Source organism: Tauraco erythrolophus, unplaced genomic scaffold (genome assembly GCF_009769465.1).
Source record: "Tauraco erythrolophus isolate bTauEry1 unplaced genomic scaffold, bTauEry1.pri scaffold_47_arrow_ctg1, whole genome shotgun sequence".
NCBI classification, from domain to species: Eukaryota; Metazoa; Chordata; class Aves; order Musophagiformes; family Musophagidae; genus Tauraco; species Tauraco erythrolophus.
In genome coordinates, this window is record NW_028238616.1 from 406,599 (window position 1) to 427,694 (window position 21,096).

At 39.3% G+C, this 21,096-nt stretch overlaps 1 protein-coding gene across 1 annotated transcript in view; it reads left to right on the plus strand.

Moving 5' to 3' along the window:
- The first annotated feature begins 878 nt into the window (after positions 1–878).
- Positions 879–21,096, plus strand: part of LOC104370442 (aldehyde dehydrogenase 1A1) — a 34,480-nt gene continuing 14,262 nt past the window's right edge. Inside the window, exons 1-4 of the mRNA XM_086630716.1 lie at positions 879–968; positions 6,566–6,669; positions 10,873–11,013; positions 19,936–20,069. Of these exons, the coding sequence (XP_086486842.1) occupies positions 10,939–11,013; positions 19,936–20,069 (209 nt within the window). The 5' untranslated portion in view covers positions 879–968; positions 6,566–6,669; positions 10,873–10,938. The remainder of the gene's footprint in view (positions 969–6,565; positions 6,670–10,872; positions 11,014–19,935; positions 20,070–21,096) is intronic.

The following is a 21,096-nucleotide window of genomic DNA, read 5'->3' on the forward strand; positions in this document are numbered from 1 at the left end:
CTGTTAAAAACTCTGTCCCAGCTAAAACTAGGACATGGACATACATGAACTAGTGGGTTCCAGGCTGGGTGGAAAAGTCCTGTCTATTAAATAATTTGTTTTGAAAAGCACAAAATCAAATTTTTCCAAGGTCACAACAGTAAAAATTTTGTCCTTAAAATTGTGGTGCTGCCTGAAAAAAAAAAGATTTTGTCTGGCTCTACCCACAGAACATTTTTCCTGCATGGATCAATTATGTCCTAACTTCATATTTCTTGAAAAACTTGTGAAGGATTTTGTATCACTGTACTCATCCTTGTATCTGTGATCTATAAAGCAGGTCCTAATTACAGGAGTTATGATGTACTCTGGACATATTAAAGCGTAACCCAAAGCGGTTTGTATTTTAGTGAACACTTTCCGACTCTGGGAATCGTTCTCGCCAGCTCTCCAGTGAGAAGGGCTGAGTTTGTTTCCACAACTCATGAGTCTGTCTTTACCTTCAGAGCTGCGTTCAGGTACGTGAAGAACTTCACTTAAAATCTGGGAATCCACCTGCCAAAGAAAATGATTTTACAGGTGGGACAAGGATGCCTCAAACTGTGTTCCCCGGTGAGATATTCATCGTATCTGACTCAGCGGGTTGTTTCAGCAGCGTTTGCTTCACTGAGGTCTCGGCTCCGTGAAAAGGCTGTTGCTTTGGGTCTTGCAGTGTCGTTTTCTCTTTGCAAGGAATTCTTTCATCCAATCGTGTTCTTGTATGCAAATATATCACTGCTGGTACAGGTAAAAAAGCACAAATAAAGCTGAGAGCTCTGTCAGGACAACACCACTGTGAGTCCCTTTGATCTCATTTCACCTGTGTTTGAGAAACATCCTCAAACTTCTCAGTTGAAAATATGAAGAAGCAAAGCTCGGACAGCAATCCTGCTCCCGTTCTGCCAATGCTGCCAGAACCACTCAAAGATCTGAAAATTAAGTACACCAAGGTGAGAAGCATTTGTGTTTCTTCATTTTTCTTATGCTTTCAGCTCAGACAATAGGCTGTGCTCGTTTTAATCTTCTATGAACCGTGGATGCTACTGTAAATCGGTTTAAAAATTTGCTTAAATTTGTTGTTTAAAAGTGCTTAAAATGTTTGTTCTGATCTGTTTCTGATATTATGAGCATTAACAATTAATGTTCGGTGATCCTTTTAGCCAAAGTATTTCAGGAAGTGAGTGAGTGTGATAGAATCATTTCATATTGCACTTGGGGTGGGTGTTGGTTTTCTCCTAGAACAAACTTTCTGCAGTGAAGTTTCTCAAAGTATAAATGGAACAAAGAAGGAAAAGTTTCTGTTCTTATATTATTTTTCAGAACAGTGAGAACGAATTAAATTGTCAGCATATTACAATCAGATTTAAATAATTATACCAAATAAACTGATGTGGAAAGAGATGTTTGAAAATGAAAATAAAATAAAATTCACTCACATGTTTTTCTTAGAGATAATGAACCTGTTTTTCAGCTTAAATGAGTAACTGTCACAAAAACATATGAAGTGCACCATCACTAATTACTCAATATTACCATATCTGTAATAGCAAATTCTTTCCATATGCAGTTAGAAATGCACAGACAAAGGAGATATGAATCCAGTCTCGTGTTTCCAGGTCGAAGATACCCTTTGCCTGTTTTATGTCATAGCACGCAGATATCTGCACGGACTTTGAATCAACTATTTGCAGAAAAAATTGAAACTCTGCTCTCTGAAATGCTCAGGCAGAACAACTGAACAGAAAGGACCTTTTCTCTTTGGATACTTCTCCGTTACTGTTCATTATTTTTCTCATTAACATTGCAATGGAAATTTTTTTTTTCTAGACCCACTGCTTAGTTTCTTTTCTAAAAGCAAAGTGTTCAGCGATTTTCCAGATGGTCCATTGGAATTCCATTCTAACCTGTTTTTTTTCATGGAAAAAAACGGACCAGATTTCAATGCGTGTCTTTCTTGAATAAATCAAACAGGACCTTACTTTGTAAATATTTAACAAGCTATGAAAGCTCTGTAGTTCTGCTATATGAGAGCTCTTTCCTGTTTCCAAAATACATAAAAAAAAACCCAAACAAACAACTAAAGAAATACAAAGTTTAATTCAGAAAAGATACTTTAGTATCTCAGTCACAGTGGTGTTCCAGAAACTACAGTACTCTTTGATTTTTTTATTTTTCCAAAGAAAAACAACTATTTTGAGAAATGCCAGCTCTGAGGGTGGTGAGGTACTGAAACAGGTTGCCCAGAGAAGTTGTAGATGCCCCATCCCTGGCAGTGTTCAAGGCCAGGCTGGATGAGGCTTTGGGCAACCTGGTGTAGTAGAGGGTGTCCCTGCCCATGGCAGGGGGGTTGGAACTAGATGATCTTTGAGGTCCCTTCCAACTCTAACCATTCTATGATTCTATTTCTTTTAAAAGAAGACGGCTGTAACAGGTGTACTTAATCCCTCAACGAGACTGGCAGTGGTGGTTTGGTGCAGGTTCGGGAAGAGTTAAAGGCCTGAGCAGTAGCCAAGAACTCCTCTAGTTTCAATCTGTTATCTGAAAACCCACAAAGGAGCAGAGTGGCACCATCAGCATTGGTACATATGAGCTTAGAACACTGATCATGTGATTTACACATGAATAGCGGACTGTTTTTCCAAGCCTCATTTATCAAGTAAAAAGAAAGTTAGGGATATGAGGAGCCTCACGTGCACCTCTTGCATCCCATGTGCTTTGACTACAAGCCAATCACTTTATCCATAAATATGACAGCCAAAGGGACCCTTTGAGCTCTCCCTGCCAGGTAGCATGGCTGTATGGCAGTGGTCTAGCCTTTAGCTGGGATACTTCTCAAAGTTACTCCTCAAGACATAAAGACCTTTTACCAATGGCAGATCTTTGGTAAGCGAATGATACCGCGCATAACTTTGCAGTATGGTAATTTTAATTTTGTCATGGTAACTGATTGCATGCAGAATGGATGTCCATGAAACATTACAAAGCGTATATCTTTTAGATATAAAACCTTGACAAAGTCTGGGACTAAGGCTGGATCCAGCTGCATTTAAACTCCTCTCTGAGAAAGAGTTTAGAAAGCAAAGGGGATCCAGTCTCAACCTCGTGACTCAACGGGAAGGTCTCTCTTAGCCCGTATATTTCTTTCATTTGACATAAACTATTGACAAAGTCGGAGACTAAGTTTGGACCCAGTCACACCTCAGCTCCACGAGGAGTTTAGAAAGCAAAGGGGTCCAGTCTGAACCTTGTGACTCAGCAGGAGGTTCTTCCTTACCCGCTCTCAGTCTCTCTGTGAAGCCTTCTGACTCGAGTCTAACTCAATTTTCTTTTGCATGTTTCCTCTGTAATTAATAGAGTGAACTTCAACATCGAACTTAGCAAAGTTGCACTTTCACAACATCGTATTAAAACCACTTTTGCTAATCCCTTTGATGGTGATTATTTAAATGATCTGAATCGTTCAGTTTGTGAGAAACTGGAGAAACTGTCAGGATTCTAAATCAGGATCTGTGACAACAACATTTGCTTTTTTAAAATAGTGAGTATAGTGCCATATTTTCCCTACACAATAGAAAAATATTGATTTTTTCTGGAAAAATTGCAGTCATTTATTTCCTTGTTTGTTTGATTGTTTGTTTTAATGGAAAAGGAGACTAATTTCTACAGATTTCATCAGCCTTATTCATGATCTTATTAATATGCAGTAACCAAAAACCTGGAGAGATACAGGACTGCTCACTCATGAAACCCTCTTTAGATATAGTTCTATGGGACATACGGCACAACTGAAATTAGGACAACAAAGCTTGAAACAGAGGAAAATGCCATACCAAACGGATAAAAAAATTGATAGTAAATGTAAAGCAGATATGTTTGAAAATTTGTGCTGTCTTTGGAGAAAGGGTTCTTGTATGATATTGACGTCATTAAGACTTTATAAGGATTGCAAACTTTTAATTATTCCTTCAGCTGTAACAGGACCTTTGCCAAGTACTTGTTGCCACACAAAATGACCCAGGTTTGAATTTCGGAGGTTATTATACTGCAAAAGGTTATGGATCATTGTTATGGTTTGAAGTGGGAGGGGAGCTCCGGGTGGCAGAAGCTGCCCATCAGACCGGACTCCCATCCCCCTCGGGGCTTGAGCCAATCGGCGCCTCTGCGAATTGCCCTATTTACGTCGGACAAAGGAACCGGAAAGGTGTGTGCCTTTGCCCAGGGGCAAGGAGAAGGGAGAGGGGCACGGCCCCCGCTCCCGGCGCCCGGCCGGGCCGGTGCCCGCTCCGTCGAGGCTGGCGGCGGCGGAGCCGCTTGGGGAACTCGGGGAGAGCCCCGCTGCCGGGGCGCCCACCGGGCCGAGTTCACCCAGAAAGGGCTGAGATCTGGGAGAAACGGCCGCACAGATCAGAGGTCAGTGCAGATGGGACGGAACAACGTGTGCCGCGGCTGAGCCCCCCTTGCCAGCAGCCCCAGGCAGCCAACCCTCGGTGGGGCAAGCAGAGACCCACTCGCAGCCCGTGGATGACCCACGTCGCGCAGAGATGCCAGAGCCTGAGCACGGTGCATCTGGAGCCCGTGGGATGCCCCCGCCGATGGGGAGGGGTTTGGTTAAAGGAGATGCCCGAGCCGGAGCCTGCTGTGACTTCCGGGCACAGGGCGAGGCCATTTGCGCATCTCAGTCCGTGCAGAGGCGCGTTCCAGGTCGCTGTGCCGCCCCACGCCGGAGGCATTTACAGTCTGTGTGATGGCCCACGCCAGGGCGAGTGGCCACAGCTCCTTAAAAGCCCAGGGCTGGTAAAGCCCGCACTTGGGGCAAATCCGATGGGGTAAGGATTTGCCTCCCAGCGGGCAGGATTCACGCCTTCGCCGTGAGTAGGGGATCCACTGGAGCAAGGGACAATGGTGTAAGGGCTCCTGCTCCTTTAAGAGAAGCGGCAGTAACAACTTGGAATGAACTGACCTGCACCCCCCCATTCCCTGCCCCTGCGCCGCTGGGGGGGGGAGGTAGAGCCGGGAAGACGAGGCAAAGGGGGGGGAGTGGTGTTGATTTTAAGACCTGGCCTTGTTTTCTTGTTATCCTCTCGAGTAACCGTTTTTGTTTGCTTTTCTCTTTGTAGGTAGCTGTTAATAAATAGTTTTGCTTTAAGAAAACAGCCTCTTTTGCCCGGGACCGTGGTTGGTGGGTGCTGCTCTGTTCCTGTCTCGACCCTCAGCTCTTTTATTACATTTTTCTCCTCTCCATTTTACTGGGGTGGGAGAGCTGTGTGGGGTTTAGTGGCCGGATCAGCCTAACCCACGACAATCATAAAAGTGCAATGCGGGAAACAAATATGCCCACCTTGATTTGCTCAGGTATCGTTCTAAGTGCACCAGTAATGTTTCCATTGAGAGTTGATGGTACTTACTCCAGCCATGTGAAATAAATTCAGTACATAATGTGCTTCCAGATAATACAAAAGTTTAATCTTTGAGTAGGAACACAATTCTCAACACTTACTAAAGAAACACTTTCATTGGTGCTGGGTGAGCTGCTATGATTAACTTCGGTGTAGGCCAACTGCTGTGCAGTTGTTCTTTTGCACTTCCTAATTGCTAACTACATGTTCGGCACTCTATGAAAATATTGAAATAGAAAGATTAAATAAAGAGGCAGAATAGTCTGGCAAGATAGAGGAAAGCACAATTTTAGCTTATTTTCTTGATTTTAATGTTAGACTTTGTCTACTCCCTGTCAATTAAAAGTCAGGATAAAGCAGTGAAATGAGGAATGCATACTGGTTTTCCTGGTACGTTTCCCTTCCCATAGGAAGGCAATGGACTAGTAAAAGGGATTCAATGATGTCTGGGAGGACGGAGAATCCAGAGTGGTGGTGTCTGCTCATGAAAATCAGAGTAGATGCAGAACAGAGTCACTGCCAGCTCTTGCATTTGCTGAATGTTTGTACGTTTATATTCATGTGCTGAGTGCAGGATTACGGTCATATGGCACAACCTCACTTCTGGCACCCGCAGCGTGACTCCTAGGAAATAACAGCATTGGGATGGGAAAATGTTTGGGTTGATTCTTTCTCTGTTTTATTCGATTGACTGTGGTGGGTTTTTTTAGTCTTGACTTTAATTTCAGAAAAATGTGCTATAGGTTATTTTTTGTTGGGATTTTCTTTTTTTGGCAACAGAGAGTGAAGAGAAAGCAAAGCTAAGCTAAATGAAATAATGTTCTCCGAGATACTATGTGTACTATATATACTAAACCTTTTGTGACAGCATGTTTTTATGATGTAAAAACAAAATGGCAATATTATGTAGAGAGAGAAAGTTTACCTCTCCGAAGGAAAATAATTTTAAAATGTGTTCCTGGTGAAGCATGTATGTGATGACTCATCTCTTCAGAATAACAAGGAGACAGCTATTCCATTTTTAATGTGGGTACCTATCAACCAGGCAGCTTTCAGCTGTGAAAGATGGATTTATTCATTAAAACAGATAACAGATGATAACAGATGATGTATATGTTAGTAATATTGTTTCGCTATTTCTTCCTCTGCAGATATTTATCAATAACGAGTGGCACCATTCGGTCAGTGGGAAAAATTTGGCGTCTTTAACCCCGCAACTGAAGAGAAAATCTGTGAGGTTGAAGAAGGTGACAAGGTGGGGTTTTCTCTCATGCTCTTAACCCTGGCTCTGAATTCAGTTCTGCGTCTTAAATCAGGAAGGCGTCTGTCTGCACTGATGTAAACATCACCTCAGAGATGTACCTACTTCATCCCACATACCTTTGGCAAACACAATCCTTAGATTTTTACTGAGCATTAATAGTGTTTGTAAACAGACGCTGAAAAACTGCTTTCCTCTTAGTGTCTTGCAGATATGAGGAAAGTTCTGATGAAATAGTTCTTGCTAATTTTTTTTTTGCTAATAATGATTCTTTTTGTTATCTTTGATCAGTGACATCTAATAATTTGATTGGGATGTTTTTGTTATTTTTTCCTGGTTCTTCCTCACACAGTGATGTAATCTGTTCATTACACGTTTATACAAAAGGCTTTTCGTTATAGATGACACAGACAAAACCTGCGAAGAGTCTGTGAAGGTGATCATTGCCATCAGCATTTTTAGCTACGAATGTGTGTTCTCAGTACTGCCTTCTTCAAATATTTGGTTTTGTGAAAAGTGTACTGGAACATAGTCCTAAAAAATGCTCTGAAGCTAAAGATAACCTGTTAAAATAGACACTAATTCCTCCAAAACTGGTTTCCTTACTGCATGTTGAATTGATGAATTTAAGCAGACTAAAAAGTTTGCTAACACCTGTATGCAAACCTTTTTTTTTTAATGTATTTATGCAATTTCTTAGTGGAAAATTACAGATAGATGCCATGTAATCAAAGATATAACAAAAATATAAGTCCTCAGATAAGCAGCTCTGTATTTTTATTCTATTATGTATTTTCCTGCTGAAAGGGATTTGCCCAGTGCTACCATATAGTTTAAATGTAAGTTACCAAGGGTGGGGGAGGTAGTTTTTTAAATAGAACAGACAATGTTGCTTAAAATGCTTTAAAACTGATGACCCAGGAAGTCATGACTCTTGAGAAACTAAGTTTGAGACGGGAATATTCTATTTCCAGTTCACAGGTATACAAAAAGTGATGATTATGACTGAAAAGAAAATTGGTTTTGTAATTACTGGTTTGGTTCTTGCAAATGTTTATTTCATTTTCTAAATTTTCCCTTCAAAGTAAAATTTTTACATCCAAAAGTGAGGCAATTTTCTCCTATTTCTCACAAAATGACATCTGGTGTTCATTGCAGTCAAGAAATATGTGTATCTGTAATGATTTTTATAACAAATGTTTTAAATTTAGCAGCAGTGTCCATTAAACATCTTTTTATCCATGAGAACTGCTATAAAACTTATAAGCCATTTATCTGTGTGATAAGGTTACCAAGAATTTACTGCCAATATAATCAGCACAATCTTTTTCAGAATATTTTAATCTTCTGTACAAAAGTTCACTGAAATGAAATGCTCTTTTGAGAAATACATAGAAACCCAGTTCATTCAATCTCCTGTGGTCAGTGAATCTCAGTTACTCTTTCCTGTAATTTCACCATGAATCTCCTGATAAAATTTGGCTCAAATGCTGTCTGTCCAGCACATGAACAATAGTGACCCTGTATCATTATATTATTTAATAAGATGTATATAATTCTATTATTAAGGTCACATTGAAGACAGGTTTTAAATCTTTGTTGGACAAAGATGACTGAGAAAGTCTTCATGAATCTGGGTTTTGATGATTTCATCTATCTGATCATGAGTTTTTCAAACACTTTTTTCTTGTTTTTCTTCAGTCCCAGTTACCTGTATGTAGTGCTCAGAGTCACTGAGATTATCTGAGTCTCTTTTTAACCTCAGCCAAAGAATTTCATCAGCTGTTAACATCTGAATCATATCCCACTACACATACTTTTGGTGTAAAATGCTGCTACTTCTGCCTCTTCTACGTTCAGTGTTTAAAAACTAAATTACATTGCAAATCAGGTTGGGCTGATATTTGATCATCCTCAAATTAAATCATTCATGACCTGCAACTGTTCACTTACTCTTCAGAATTTTTGTAGCTTTCGTTCCTTACAAACAATCTAATCACTCGTTAAATAAAGAGATAATACTCTTGGATGCACAAGTTTGCTTTCTCTCCAATAATTTTGCAAACACATGTGTAATGACAACTGCTATTAACTAAATTGCCCAGTGAAAGGTACAAATCTAGTAAATCAGTAATTTAGATTTAATTACTCAGTAAACTAGAACCTAATGTTCTAGAGCCTCGTCTTTAGATAATGAGCCAAGAGATTTTAGGAATTTAATTTGTGTGTACAATGGGGTTGACAAAGGGCTGTCCACTGCCTTGCAGTACTATTTTAAGAGAACAAGTATAAATTACAAAGCACAGACATATATGTGGGTGGGGACTCTTTTCCTTTCAGTTTTTACGGCCCTTTCAACCTGTATTCACTAATCCTAATGTTCCCCAGTAATAATAATGCAGCTCAACAAACACAGTGGGATGCGAAGGAAATGTGTTTCTGTAAAAAGTCTAAACGAGTTCTGAAAGGAGCTCTCAGTCTTTATACTCATGGGGTAGATTTATGTACCTAAAGTACATTTCACACAGTTGAAGAATATCTTTTTTGCTGACTTTTCGTTCACAGCCCTATGTCAGCTTTTTTTTTTTTGTTATTTTAATTATTTCTGCACTTGCAGTAGAAAGAACACATAGCACTATATTTAATTCTAATTTAAATTATTCCTACAAGTACGACTTATGGTTTCCCTTTGTTCTTCTTCCAGAAAGCCAAAGTCTTATTGCAAAGCTATAGAATATTTATGATAGAGATGAGACAAAAGTGGAATGAATGAAATCTTCATTGAATGCAGTTTTCTGGGTCACAGATAAGTGACGAAGCATTTGACAATATTCTGACAGATTCTGAAGAAAAGCAATTCTTTTTAATCCGGTAGATTTCAGCTACCTGACATAGGTGACTTGTCAGTATTACCCTATCGTAATGATTGTGGTATTTGTAGAGATCCTCCCTATCTTTTCCTAAACTTCCTGGAAAGAACTTTGAGAAGTTCTGTGAGGCTCCTGCTTAGAAGGTCTGTGCCGGGCTTTCCAAAAGCCACTTATCCACCTCACTCCCAGCTTTTAAAAATTAGTTATTGACTACAAACATCAGTGAAAGTTTCAAGATCTGGTTCACATTTAGAACAATTAACTCAGGTGTTGGCGTAGTCAACTTCGCTGACTTAGTCAACCGTCATAGTGATTTCCCCAGAGATGACTTGAGTAATCAGCAGTACGAAAAACGAATTTGCATGCAAATTGCTCAGGGAAATGTGCCATGCATAGATTCCTCTTTTTTTTTCCTTGAAATTTGTTTTTAATTTCTAACAAAAATCTCGAATAAACTCCTTTCTTACGTCATTATTTTTCTGGGAAAACTTTTGCAAGAATTGTGAAATGTAGAAAAATTCCAAGTACTAAAAACCCACTTTGAAGAGATTTTTAGTTAAGTTTTCAATACCCCAGAACATCGTTGCACAGAAAAGAGTTTTATATAATTCATTGTAAATATTCCTGCTACAGCGAAAGCCAAATGATAAATAAATTATGCTGTAAGAAACATTAATGGACTGACAAATTCGTTTGCTTAATGTAAAGACAATGTTTAGACTTCAGAATATTTAGGCCTAACATTTTAAACTTGGTCAAGTCAATTGTTAAAATTATTTGAAATACAAATGTTCCTTAAAATTTTCAAAACTGAATGCATTGATTTATCTTCCTTAATAATAAATTTGTGTTCATTTTATGATACATTGTAAGGAACATATTTTTCTAACCTGGTCTTTATCACAGGTAATTTTAGATTATTAGATGGTGAGTACTTAAATATTTAACTTAGAGATTTGGGCACCTCTTTGTAAGTAAAAGAGATTAAATTGCATCAGCAGTGTAATTGGTGGATGTAACCCCAATTACATACACCAGAAGGCAGAGGGTTTGAAAATTTAGATTTTAAAAATAGAGTTCCTTAATATGTTTTTAGTTTAGAAGCTTTGAGAACCCATCAGTTTCTTATACGACTTCACGTTACTGAAACGATAGCAGAAACGTTTGAAAGAAAATAACCCATCTCTAAAATTACCGTACTGATTCTGTTTAAATTTGGGTTGGTGTTTCTTACTTATCTGGCAAAACACCTTGCATGTGTGACAACTGACAAGACGGATGACAGAATTGATTATTGATGACAAAAGTTTCTCTGTTTCTCCCACAGGCAGATGTAGACAAGGCTGTTAAAGCCGCCAGAAAAGCTTTTGAGCTGGGATCACCCTGGCGTACAATGGACGCTTCAGAGCGAGGAAGGCTCTTGAGTAAACTGGCTGACTTAGTCGAAAGGGACCGGCTGATTTTAGCTGTGAGTATGACGTGTGAAGAAAAAGACTGGGAAAAAAGCCCATGTACTGGTTTTTAAGGAAAGATAAAAGCAAAGTGTAACATGCTAAACACTTGGAAATCCAGACTGGCTCAGTATTTGCTTTTCATCTGTGTTGCAAATGGACCTAATTAGACTGACTCGACTCTGGTCCATGAACACCTCACGTCCACAAAGTACTTGAGGGTTTGATTGGTTTTAAGATGATACTTAAGCCACCTATAATAGATGCAATTTAAATTGTTGATTCTTAAAGACACACTAACATAGACCGTGTGCCTAAATCAAGGCCTGAGTCAAGGTCTAAACTCAAAGCCTGGCTCAGAACTTACAGATGATAAAAGTCAGAACTGGGAGAAATGTTGAATTTCATGGCTATATATTGTGTTATCACTGGTCCTTCGTTAACTCCAGCTTGCAACCAGCAATGAGTGAAAAACCTCAACCAGAACCAAAGGCAGCACTGAATTACTTATTAATAGGAAGAATGTGGTGAGTGGGGAATGATGTTCTGTCTTTACCAACTCCTATGTATTGGCTATTTTACCAGTCTTAACAGCAGACACATAATTTGCAGCATCACCGTGAAAGAATGTTTAAAATAGAAGCGCATCACCGATTTGACAAAGTGTTGTCCCCACCCCTCTTGTTTTAAACCCCATCTATGACGCTGTTATAAATTGGGACCACAACGGATCATAATTCAATTATGATTTTATTAATTGTAGCAAGTAGAATATGAGCAAAAACAGCGCTGGACGACAGGGGAGTCTGCGCTCCGCCAACTGCCGTACCTCGCATTCAAAACAGTCTCTTTTATCAGTCCTCCAGTTCCGCAATCGTGTCTTAAGTGGAATATTCTGCGCACGTTCTAGTTGTCCTTAGGGGGTCTTTTTCTGCCTCCTGGTGATCGTTGAGGCTGAAGGCTTGAAGTCTTCCTTGATTACCTTTAGATGGTCTTCTATTGTTTTGCAAGAGTCTCAGTTCTTTAGATCCTCCTGCAGATAGTTTTAGCTTGCGCAGGTGGTGTCTGGTTTAGTTGTGTAAGCAATTACGGTTATCTTTTCTAACCTTTATATTAGGCTTAACATAAATCTTAATAAACAATACCATAGTCCCTAATTTCTCACAATCCCCCCTTTTTCTTTTTATCCTATTATTGTTTATTAGACGCTACTTTCATTCTCGGTACTGCAAACTAACCTTTTTCCACAATCCCAACATTTATCATAACACTCACAAGGTAATACCTCACAATTACAATCATAGCTTTTTCGTGGCATAACACATTCACAACAATCTTCTTCTTCATTGATAGATACACTCTTATATTTTGCCTCAGACCCCGTAGTTCACGATAAGAGGCTTGCATTAGATTCCGTAAGGGGTCTTTGGGTTCTGACAACTCTAAATCCCTGGATAAGGAGAATTCAGTTACAGTGTCTTTGGTTGTTGTCGAAAGGGAGTTTGGAGAAATGGTTGTGACGCTTGTGGGGGCAACCTTTTCTTCAGAGGAATCGGGTGGATTTAGGACTTGATTTGGTCCTATTGGTAAAGGATCATAAGGAAGTCTTTCTTTTATTATTTTAAACATACTTCCTCTATCTGTTCCGGGTTCCCAATACCTAATTCCCCAAGTTCGACCTATCAACCATGATTCATCCCCTGGTTTCTTTATCTTAATTTCTAGTCTCCAACATGTGTGTGGTGGACCACATGGTCCTTGTACTCCTCCGTCATATCCATGTTTTGGTGGGGTACAATTAGGAGGTCCCCATCTGATCTCTAGATAATCATCTCCTCCAGCTCTCCAATCTGATGCTAAAGTTTCACATCCCCAATAGCCACAGTAAAAATGTCCAGGATAGTTACAATAACTTTTTCCAGGATTTGAGGCTGGGCATACATAATATGCTTTACATTGGGCTGCTGATCGACTTATTTGTGGACACGTGTGTCCGTAGCACCCACCATGTTCAAAAGGTATCATTGAATATAAATGTACAGTAAAATTCCAATTATTTCCTGGACCAGTTTGATTTTGTATTAATTTTGATTCCTGTAAATTATAGAGTTTCCAAAGTGTCGGTTCATGAGGATTTCCATTTGTTTGTGCCACTATCAATAATAACACTAGCGGTATACCAAGAAAAAGGGTGTTTGTTACCTCCGTTAATTCCAGTATATTTTTACCAATCTTGGGGAAGTTCAGCCATTGCTTTTTCTGCGTCCCATTGCGCTGGTTCTTTTCTCCACAGTTTATTCCTCCTCTGCCTCGCCCGTCGACTCGGTTGCTTCGAGCCACGAGGTGTACCATCTTCTCGGCAGCAAGGGAATTCTTCAGGAGAATAGCTGCTTTGGATTTTCTGCCTGTTTATGTGGGTGCTCCACTTTGCAGCTTTAACTTGTGGGACAAAGCAAGACACAGTTAGTACTTCCCGTCTACACTTTATAGTCAGGATTTCAGTTACAAAGGGAACTGGTTCATTGGAGTGGTAACAATAATATTGAGGGTTTATCCCTTTAGCAAAAATTTCCCACCACTCCCGTGATTCTCGAATGATTGCTTGTTCAAACTCTAATTGTTTTAGTTTCCACTCCGTGAGAGTTCTTTGAATTTTCCAACACTGTGTACAGACTCCTATTGGAGGGTATTCATATTCACAGTGTGTCCACCATTTATCTCGGCATACCTTACACTTGGAACAAACAAATGGATAACAATTGCAGTTCAAATCATTACATCTAATTCGTATATTTAAAATGCATGTATCTTTTATATCAGAATATTTCCTATATTCAATATTGTGAGGCTGCATAAGTTTAACAGTTTCCTCTAGCACACTTAGTATGTTTCCATATATAATAAACAAGCAAAGAACCAACTATTGCAAGTATAAACGATAATACATACTTCACTCCAAAAGATAATATGGTAAAATAATCAAATAAAGTATTTATCATCATGTTATCTCTTCAGGGTTATCTTGGTGTCACCTGGAGTACTGATTACTTTCCAGTGGGGTTCCGTCACTGGGCCTTTAATGCGGTTGGCATGAGTCCATCCACGCTCAGCAGTTCTTACAGCTATCTCTGTAGTTAACAAAACAAGAAAAGGTCCTTCCCCGAGGGGAGATAAGGTTTCTCCCTTTCATGCTCTTATCAAAACTTTATCTCCCGGTTTTATTTAGTGAATTGCAAACCCTAAAGGTGTTTGAGCTATCATTCCAATTTCTCTGAGCTCTTTCAATCTTTTTCCAATAGTGATTATATATTTTTGGATATTATCATCTTCAATTACATTATTTCCCAAGGGCACTCCTCGGGAATAAGGCATACTGTATAACATTTCATATGGTGATAATCCAGTCTCACTGTGTGGTTTTGTTCTTATATTTAAAAGTGCCAAAGGTAAGCACTTTGTCCAAGGCATTTGAGTTTTAATCATTAATTTAGCCAATTGTTGTTTTATTGTTTGATTCATTCTTTCCACCTTTCCCGAACTTTGTGGATGCCACGGAGTGTGGTACTCCCGTCAAATACCTAACGATTGGCAAAACAATTCCGTTATTTTAGAAGTGAAATGTGTGCCCTGATCAGAATCGATGTACTGGATTATCCCATATTGAGGTATCAAGTGCTCTAACAAAATTTTTACCACCATTTGTGCTGTAGCTCGTGCTACAGGGTGAGCTTCTACCCACCGTGTTAAATGATTTACTATTATTAACAAATATTTTGTTTTTCCCACCTTGGGCAATTTAGTGATTGTTTGCTGATTTACAGCTCTCAGGTCTTGTACCATTCTATATGACCCATCCGGTTTCTTTACGGGGAGGATGGGTTTATTATGAGGTGACATACAAGGCTCTAAGATTCCTTGTGCTAACAATCGATCAATTTCCGGTTTTAATCCCCTCCATCCTTCTAGGGATATGGGATATTGTCTTACCCTCACAGGTATATGGGGTTCGGAAATTTGGATTTTAATTGGTGGGATTTCCAGCCTGCTAATTGTGTCCGGAGAGTACCAGACATCGGGGTTAATTTGTTTTTGATCATCCACGGTCAAAGGATAAGCAGACACTGTTAGCTCTTGATTTTTCACTTTAATTTCTAATTGCAATTCAACAATTAAATCTCGTCCTAACAGATTAAATTCTGCTTCAGGGACGAGCAAGAGTTCACCTATTCCAAATTTATTTTCAGTTTCGAATACTACATTTTTGATTTTGTTTACTTTAAAGGGTTCTCCTTTTGCCCCAATTACTTGTACCTTTTCAGGGGAAATTTTACATCCCTCAGGTACTTGCTTAATGGTTGATTTTTCAGCTTCAGTGTCTACTAAAAAGGTGAATTCTTGTTTATGGGGACCTATTTTTAATTTTATCAAGGGCTCATGATGACTCTGGTCCCCTAAAATATAGAGCCCCTGACTTTCCTATTCCGTTTTCAATATTTCCTCATCCTTGATCCTTTCTCTGCAATTCTTCTTTATATGTCCCTTCTTTCCACAGTAAAACAACATCTCTGTTCCTTTTTTTACTATCACGTTTCCTTGTTTTGTTCCAGCAGATCTGTGTTTACCAGTCTGCCCTTTGCGATCCTCTCTGACCGCTGCTACCATCATTTTTATTTGTCGTTTATTACTTTCCTCTTCCCTTCTTACATAAACTTTCTGAGCCTCCCTCAATAATTCATCTAATCCTCTATTTTGCCAGTCTTCTAATTTTTCAATTTTTCTTCTAATATCTTCCCATGATTTTGCCACAAACTGGGTTTTGAGGAGCGCTTGCCCTAAAGGGTCGTCTGGATTTACCCCAGAATACAGCTGAAGGGCTTTCCTCAGTCGTTCCAGCCACTCAGTAGGGCTTTCATCTTTCTTTTGCATTTCATTAAATGCTTTATTGATATTTTGGCCACGGGGTACTGCTTCTCTAATTCCCTGAATTACTATAGTTCTCAGGTCCTGCATATGAGTTCTATGCACCGGATCCTGATTATCCCAATTAGGTCTTTGGAGTGGCCATTTAATATCTGCTTGGGGTCCCTGGGCATGTTGAGCATCCCACAGTCTCATTCCTGCTCGCCTAATCATATCTCTTTCCTCAGTCGTAAATAACTGACCGAGGATAGACTGCATTTCATCCCAAGTATAAAGGTTTGGTCCTAAAAATTGATCTAATCTCTCTGCCACTCCGAGTGGGTCTTCAATTAGGTTCCCCATCTCGGTCCTTTTAAAATCTCGTAGGTCTGCCGAGCTTAGGGGTACAAAAATATATCCAATCACAGGCTGAGGTCCCCCCATGGGCATTTCCCTTAAGGGATACATTTGAACTGCGCCCTTTTGACTTCTAGTCACTCGTCTCGGAGGCAGGGGTGATCCCTGTTCTGATTCTGGTGGGGGAGTGGGTGCTCTAGGGACCTCGGGAGGGGCTACGGGAGCAGGCGGTGGAGCATAAGGAGGGGGGGTTAGAAGAGTTTCGTCTAGCTCTTCCCTTTTTTTTTTTTTTTTTTGTTTAGTTTTTATTTCATGTAGTGGGTATAATCTGGCTCTTGGTTTCTCGAGCCATATCTCTGCATATTGACTCTCCTCTGGGTTAAGGGGTTTTTTATTGTTAACCCAGAGGTTTAATTGCTGTCTTACCCAATCTTCTTCTGACCCATATACCGGCCAAAAGATACTCTTAGAAATCTCTTTCCCTCCCCATATCTTACTACAGTATTCTATCATTTTTTGCTTATCCTTCCCTAGAGTCCCAGGGAAGTTTTTCCAGTTGTCTAAAATATATGCTAAAGGGGTTTTTTTAGGCACAATGGGGGCCCTCCCCATGGGAGTCGAAGGCTTGCTGCCCTTCGCTCCCATCTTCTGGATTATCTCCAAACACACACTCACTCGCTCCCCTTGTTCCTGGCCCAGTCCCTCGCGGGAGATGGGAAACGCAGTACTTAAGGGTCCGCACTCACTTGGTTCAGTATATCGAACCTCTCAGTCGTTATAATCCAGGTAACCCAATCCCGTCCGGACGGCAAACCCGCGAAAAAATCCGCAATATACTTACGCGTCCTGCGTCTTCGTCTGGACTTCCGTGCACAGAATTTTATGGGATTTTACCGGTTTTTCCTTTGCTCATTATTCTAGAATTTAGGTTCGTCGGTAAGGTTGAGGTAGACTATCAGTCGCGGGGCCGCGGATTACCGCGGGGCGCCTCCCTGGAGGACAGATGCCCACCGTTCCTTATCCGAGTCACGGCACCAGAATTGTTATAAATTGGGACCACAACGGATCATAATTCAATTATGATTTTATTAATTGTAGCAAGTAGAATATGAGCAAAAACAGCGCTGGACGACAGGGGAGTCTGCGCTCCGCCAACTGCCGTACCTCGGATTCAAAACAGTCTCTTTTTATCAGTCCTCCAGTTCCGCAATCGTGTCTTAAGTGGAATATTCTGCGCACGTTCTAGTTGTCCTTAGGGGGTCTTTTTCTGCCTCCTGGTGATCGTTGAGGCTGAAGGCTTGAAGTCTTCCTTGATTACCTTTAGATGGTCTTCTATTGTTTTGCAAGAGTCTCAGTTCTTTAGATCCTCCTGCAGATAGTTTTAGCTTGCGCAGGTGGTGTCTGGTTTAGTTGTGTAAGCAATTACGGTTATCTTTTCTAACCTTTATATTAGGCTTAACATAAATCTTAATAAACAATACCATAGTCCCTAATTTCTCACAACGCTATCATGAAGATGACCTCTTTGATATTTCAAGCACCTTCTGGAACTAACATTTAGGCAGGATAATTGTTTGCGCTGCCCTGAAGATGAACTCTGGTTGCCGCTCAACTGTATCAAAAATTTAAGAGATCAGGAGCAGAATCCAACATTCAGAATCATCACTCAGACAGACAGAGTCACAATTTGATTTAGCCGTTAGCTACAGACCACACCGTTGATGTTACAAAGTTTAAACCTTCAAAATACGTAAAACCTGCAAAGAATCTATTGCCCATTATATTATCCTTATGGATGTAGTGTAGGAAGACACTTGCACATGTCCCAAACAGGGTTTTAGAGGAAAAATGAAAATTCAACACAACTGTGGCTATTTCCTCAAGCTCTAAAGTCTGCAAGTGTCAAATTTACACTTTTCTTCAACCAAGTTATTTCTCTCAATGGATCTTGTCACTGTGACAGGGACTGAAAAGCACTTAATTTCTCAGGAGAAAACTTGGTTAGATAGAAATTGTGTCCTTAACAACGCCAGATTTGTAGGAGTTGAGAAGCAAAATTTTAAGAGAGTTTTTAACAGGAAAAGTGTCCTCCCTTGTCAGTTAAATACTGGATGAGCTGGACTTTGCTTCTTTATAATACAGCCTAAGGCATTACACAGGCAAAGAGGATGGAGAAATCATCTTTTTCCCACAGGAAAGCTGAAACATTAAGTTAGTTTTTGTTCCCACTTGCTGTTTTCGTGATATGAAAGTACTGGTTTTCTCTGGAGTGCCTCCCAATTTTCTATTTTACTGACTGTTTTTATTTCCTACACCTTCCTCACATTATTAACTACTTTTCCCTTTTAGATGGGGTGCGTTTGAATGAAGTGCTTTTCAGACTTTGTCAAAATGAAGAGATTTTCTCCACTTACAGCTTATCCAGACTGTAGAAATTGTCCTATAGAATAGCAAATAGACTTGTAAACACTAGAGGTCAAAACAGACCCCCAAAGCTCATCGCAAAGGCATTTTTCTGTGTTTGTGCATCTTGCCAGGATCAAAATTATTCCATTTCAATGTTTCATATGATGATAAGATGCCTCTCCTGAAGCTGTAGTCACTCAACAGCCCTAGATGTAGGCTACTGGAAGAATAAGTCAAAGCAGGATACTGATGGAGTCACTGAGAATTTTGTAGTGATGCTTAAAGCTTTAAAGTCCATAAGTTTGACGCCAGGGAAGAATTTTCTCCCATGTCCAAACAGAATAAGTTTCGGCCAAGGACATATTTCATATCGTCGGTTCCTTTTTGCTCAAAGCCATCGAGCACTGCCGGCTTCTCTGTTTGTTCTGTTCTCTTCCCAAGTGTGATATTTGCAATGTGTCCAGTTAACTGAAACTGCAGACTCACACAAACATTGTACTCGCAGGATCAGTCTGTACGTAGACTCAGCCTTAAAGGCTAAAGAGCCTCAGACAGACAAAATAACAAATTTAGGAAAAACCCAACAATATTTGTAAGATCTGACTACACCTTCAAATTAGAGTTTGGGGTTTTCCTATGAAGTATCCTAACAGAATTGTTCGCAAAGCTGAAGGTCTTCAGTGTCTCTGCGCTGGAACTCTTAAGAAAACCTCTGAGAGTGTCAAGAAGATGTTGACGTTGTTTTAGATCGGCACATCAACTAGATGTTCCAACATTAGAGATATCAAAATAATCCAAATCACACTCCCTAGATTTGACTGGAAATCAACCCTGTTAGTGCTGGTGTCTCTGTGGGATCATTAAAGTACCATGGGTGGAACAAAATTGGTCAGCTGGAAAGTTATAGATGTTGAATGAATATTTGCACAGACTCTTTGCTGATCTTTTCACACTTGTAGAATATTTAAGATAAACCACAACAATGCCAATAATTCAGATGGGAGAAATGGTATTGTTTTTTCAGAACATCTCACCATTATAAATGTACTGTGATCACCTAATCTCCGTAGCTCACTATGAATAAACCATCATGACAATTTCTCATTTGTAAATTTCTACCTTGAATTTTTCAAATGTTAAGTATACTTCAGAAAGGAATTGTTTGTACTATAGATGAAAACTTTTGAACCTAACAAACAAAAGCTAAATGATATAGTACAAGCATGAGAACCATTATCAATATTTGATATTAACTTTGTAATTGCTGTTGTCTACAGACCATGGAAGCCATTGATGGTGGGAAGCTTTTTTCCAATGCCTACCTAATGGATTTAGGTGCCTGTGTCCAAACATTACGCTACTTTGCAGGCTGGGCTGATAAAATCCATGGGCGTACTATTCCAATGGGTGAGTAGTTTTGAGATAACAAAAGTACAGAACTAAGCCAATGTGATCTGTAAAAACATTCCTTATTCTAAAAGTTGTGCAACTTCTATTCTAAACGTTTTTTCACAAAAAACATCTTAAATAGAAAATATTTTAGATAGTTCGTAATATAGGTTATATAAGATTTATGGTAGTGTTCGTTTTAAACATTTGATGCGTTTATTCACATTTAATTTTTGTTCTATACACCACTAAAAAGTGTTATTTATTAACCAAAAGATTCTAGCCTGTATGAACATCTAAGAAATCTGGTAGGATACTTTTGCATAGCAATATATAGTTTATGTAATGGTACAGTAATGAAAACCAGGTATTTGCTTAATAAAGCTGAGATTAGCACAAATGAATATTTGTTTCTGTTGTTGTATAATGTGTTAGGAAGAGTGCTAACTGATAGGAATGAGGGAACATTCTTTTATTTTCATGTAATTCCATGAAATTTTATTTCATTCCCTCTCCTGTTAAGCAGCTCTATGAAAACATTGTTTACAGCTGCCTTCTTTCAGAAGGACAAAGAAAAGAACGGTAATAAAGAAGGAATTAAGGAAAACTAGAGTGATAAATACTTCCAGCTTCTTTGCATCATGTATATCTCTATACGAGGTTTAACTGAACATGTTTATTTGAATCAAAGAGAATTTTATACTTAATGGATTTGATTTGAGCTAAGATCTAATATTAAAAAAAATGTCTGATACGTACCTAGGATTGCAAGTAGCTTTTAAAAGAACACTTTCCAAAACAAAGGTGATTAAAAAAACAGACCTGAGGAACTCATTGGTGTGCTGTGCATACTATATTGAGAAGCAGAGTTATCACTGCAAAAATAGTCTGACTGGCAGAATCAAACCTTGGGGCTATGAAGAAAGTAGATATTGAATCCAGATGTACTTTGTGGTCTTTTTTTGCATAGTTAAGATTTTGCAAATATAAGTAAAGTTATACCCAGTTAAGTTTGATATCCAACTTTATCTTCTTTCTGGTTTAACTCT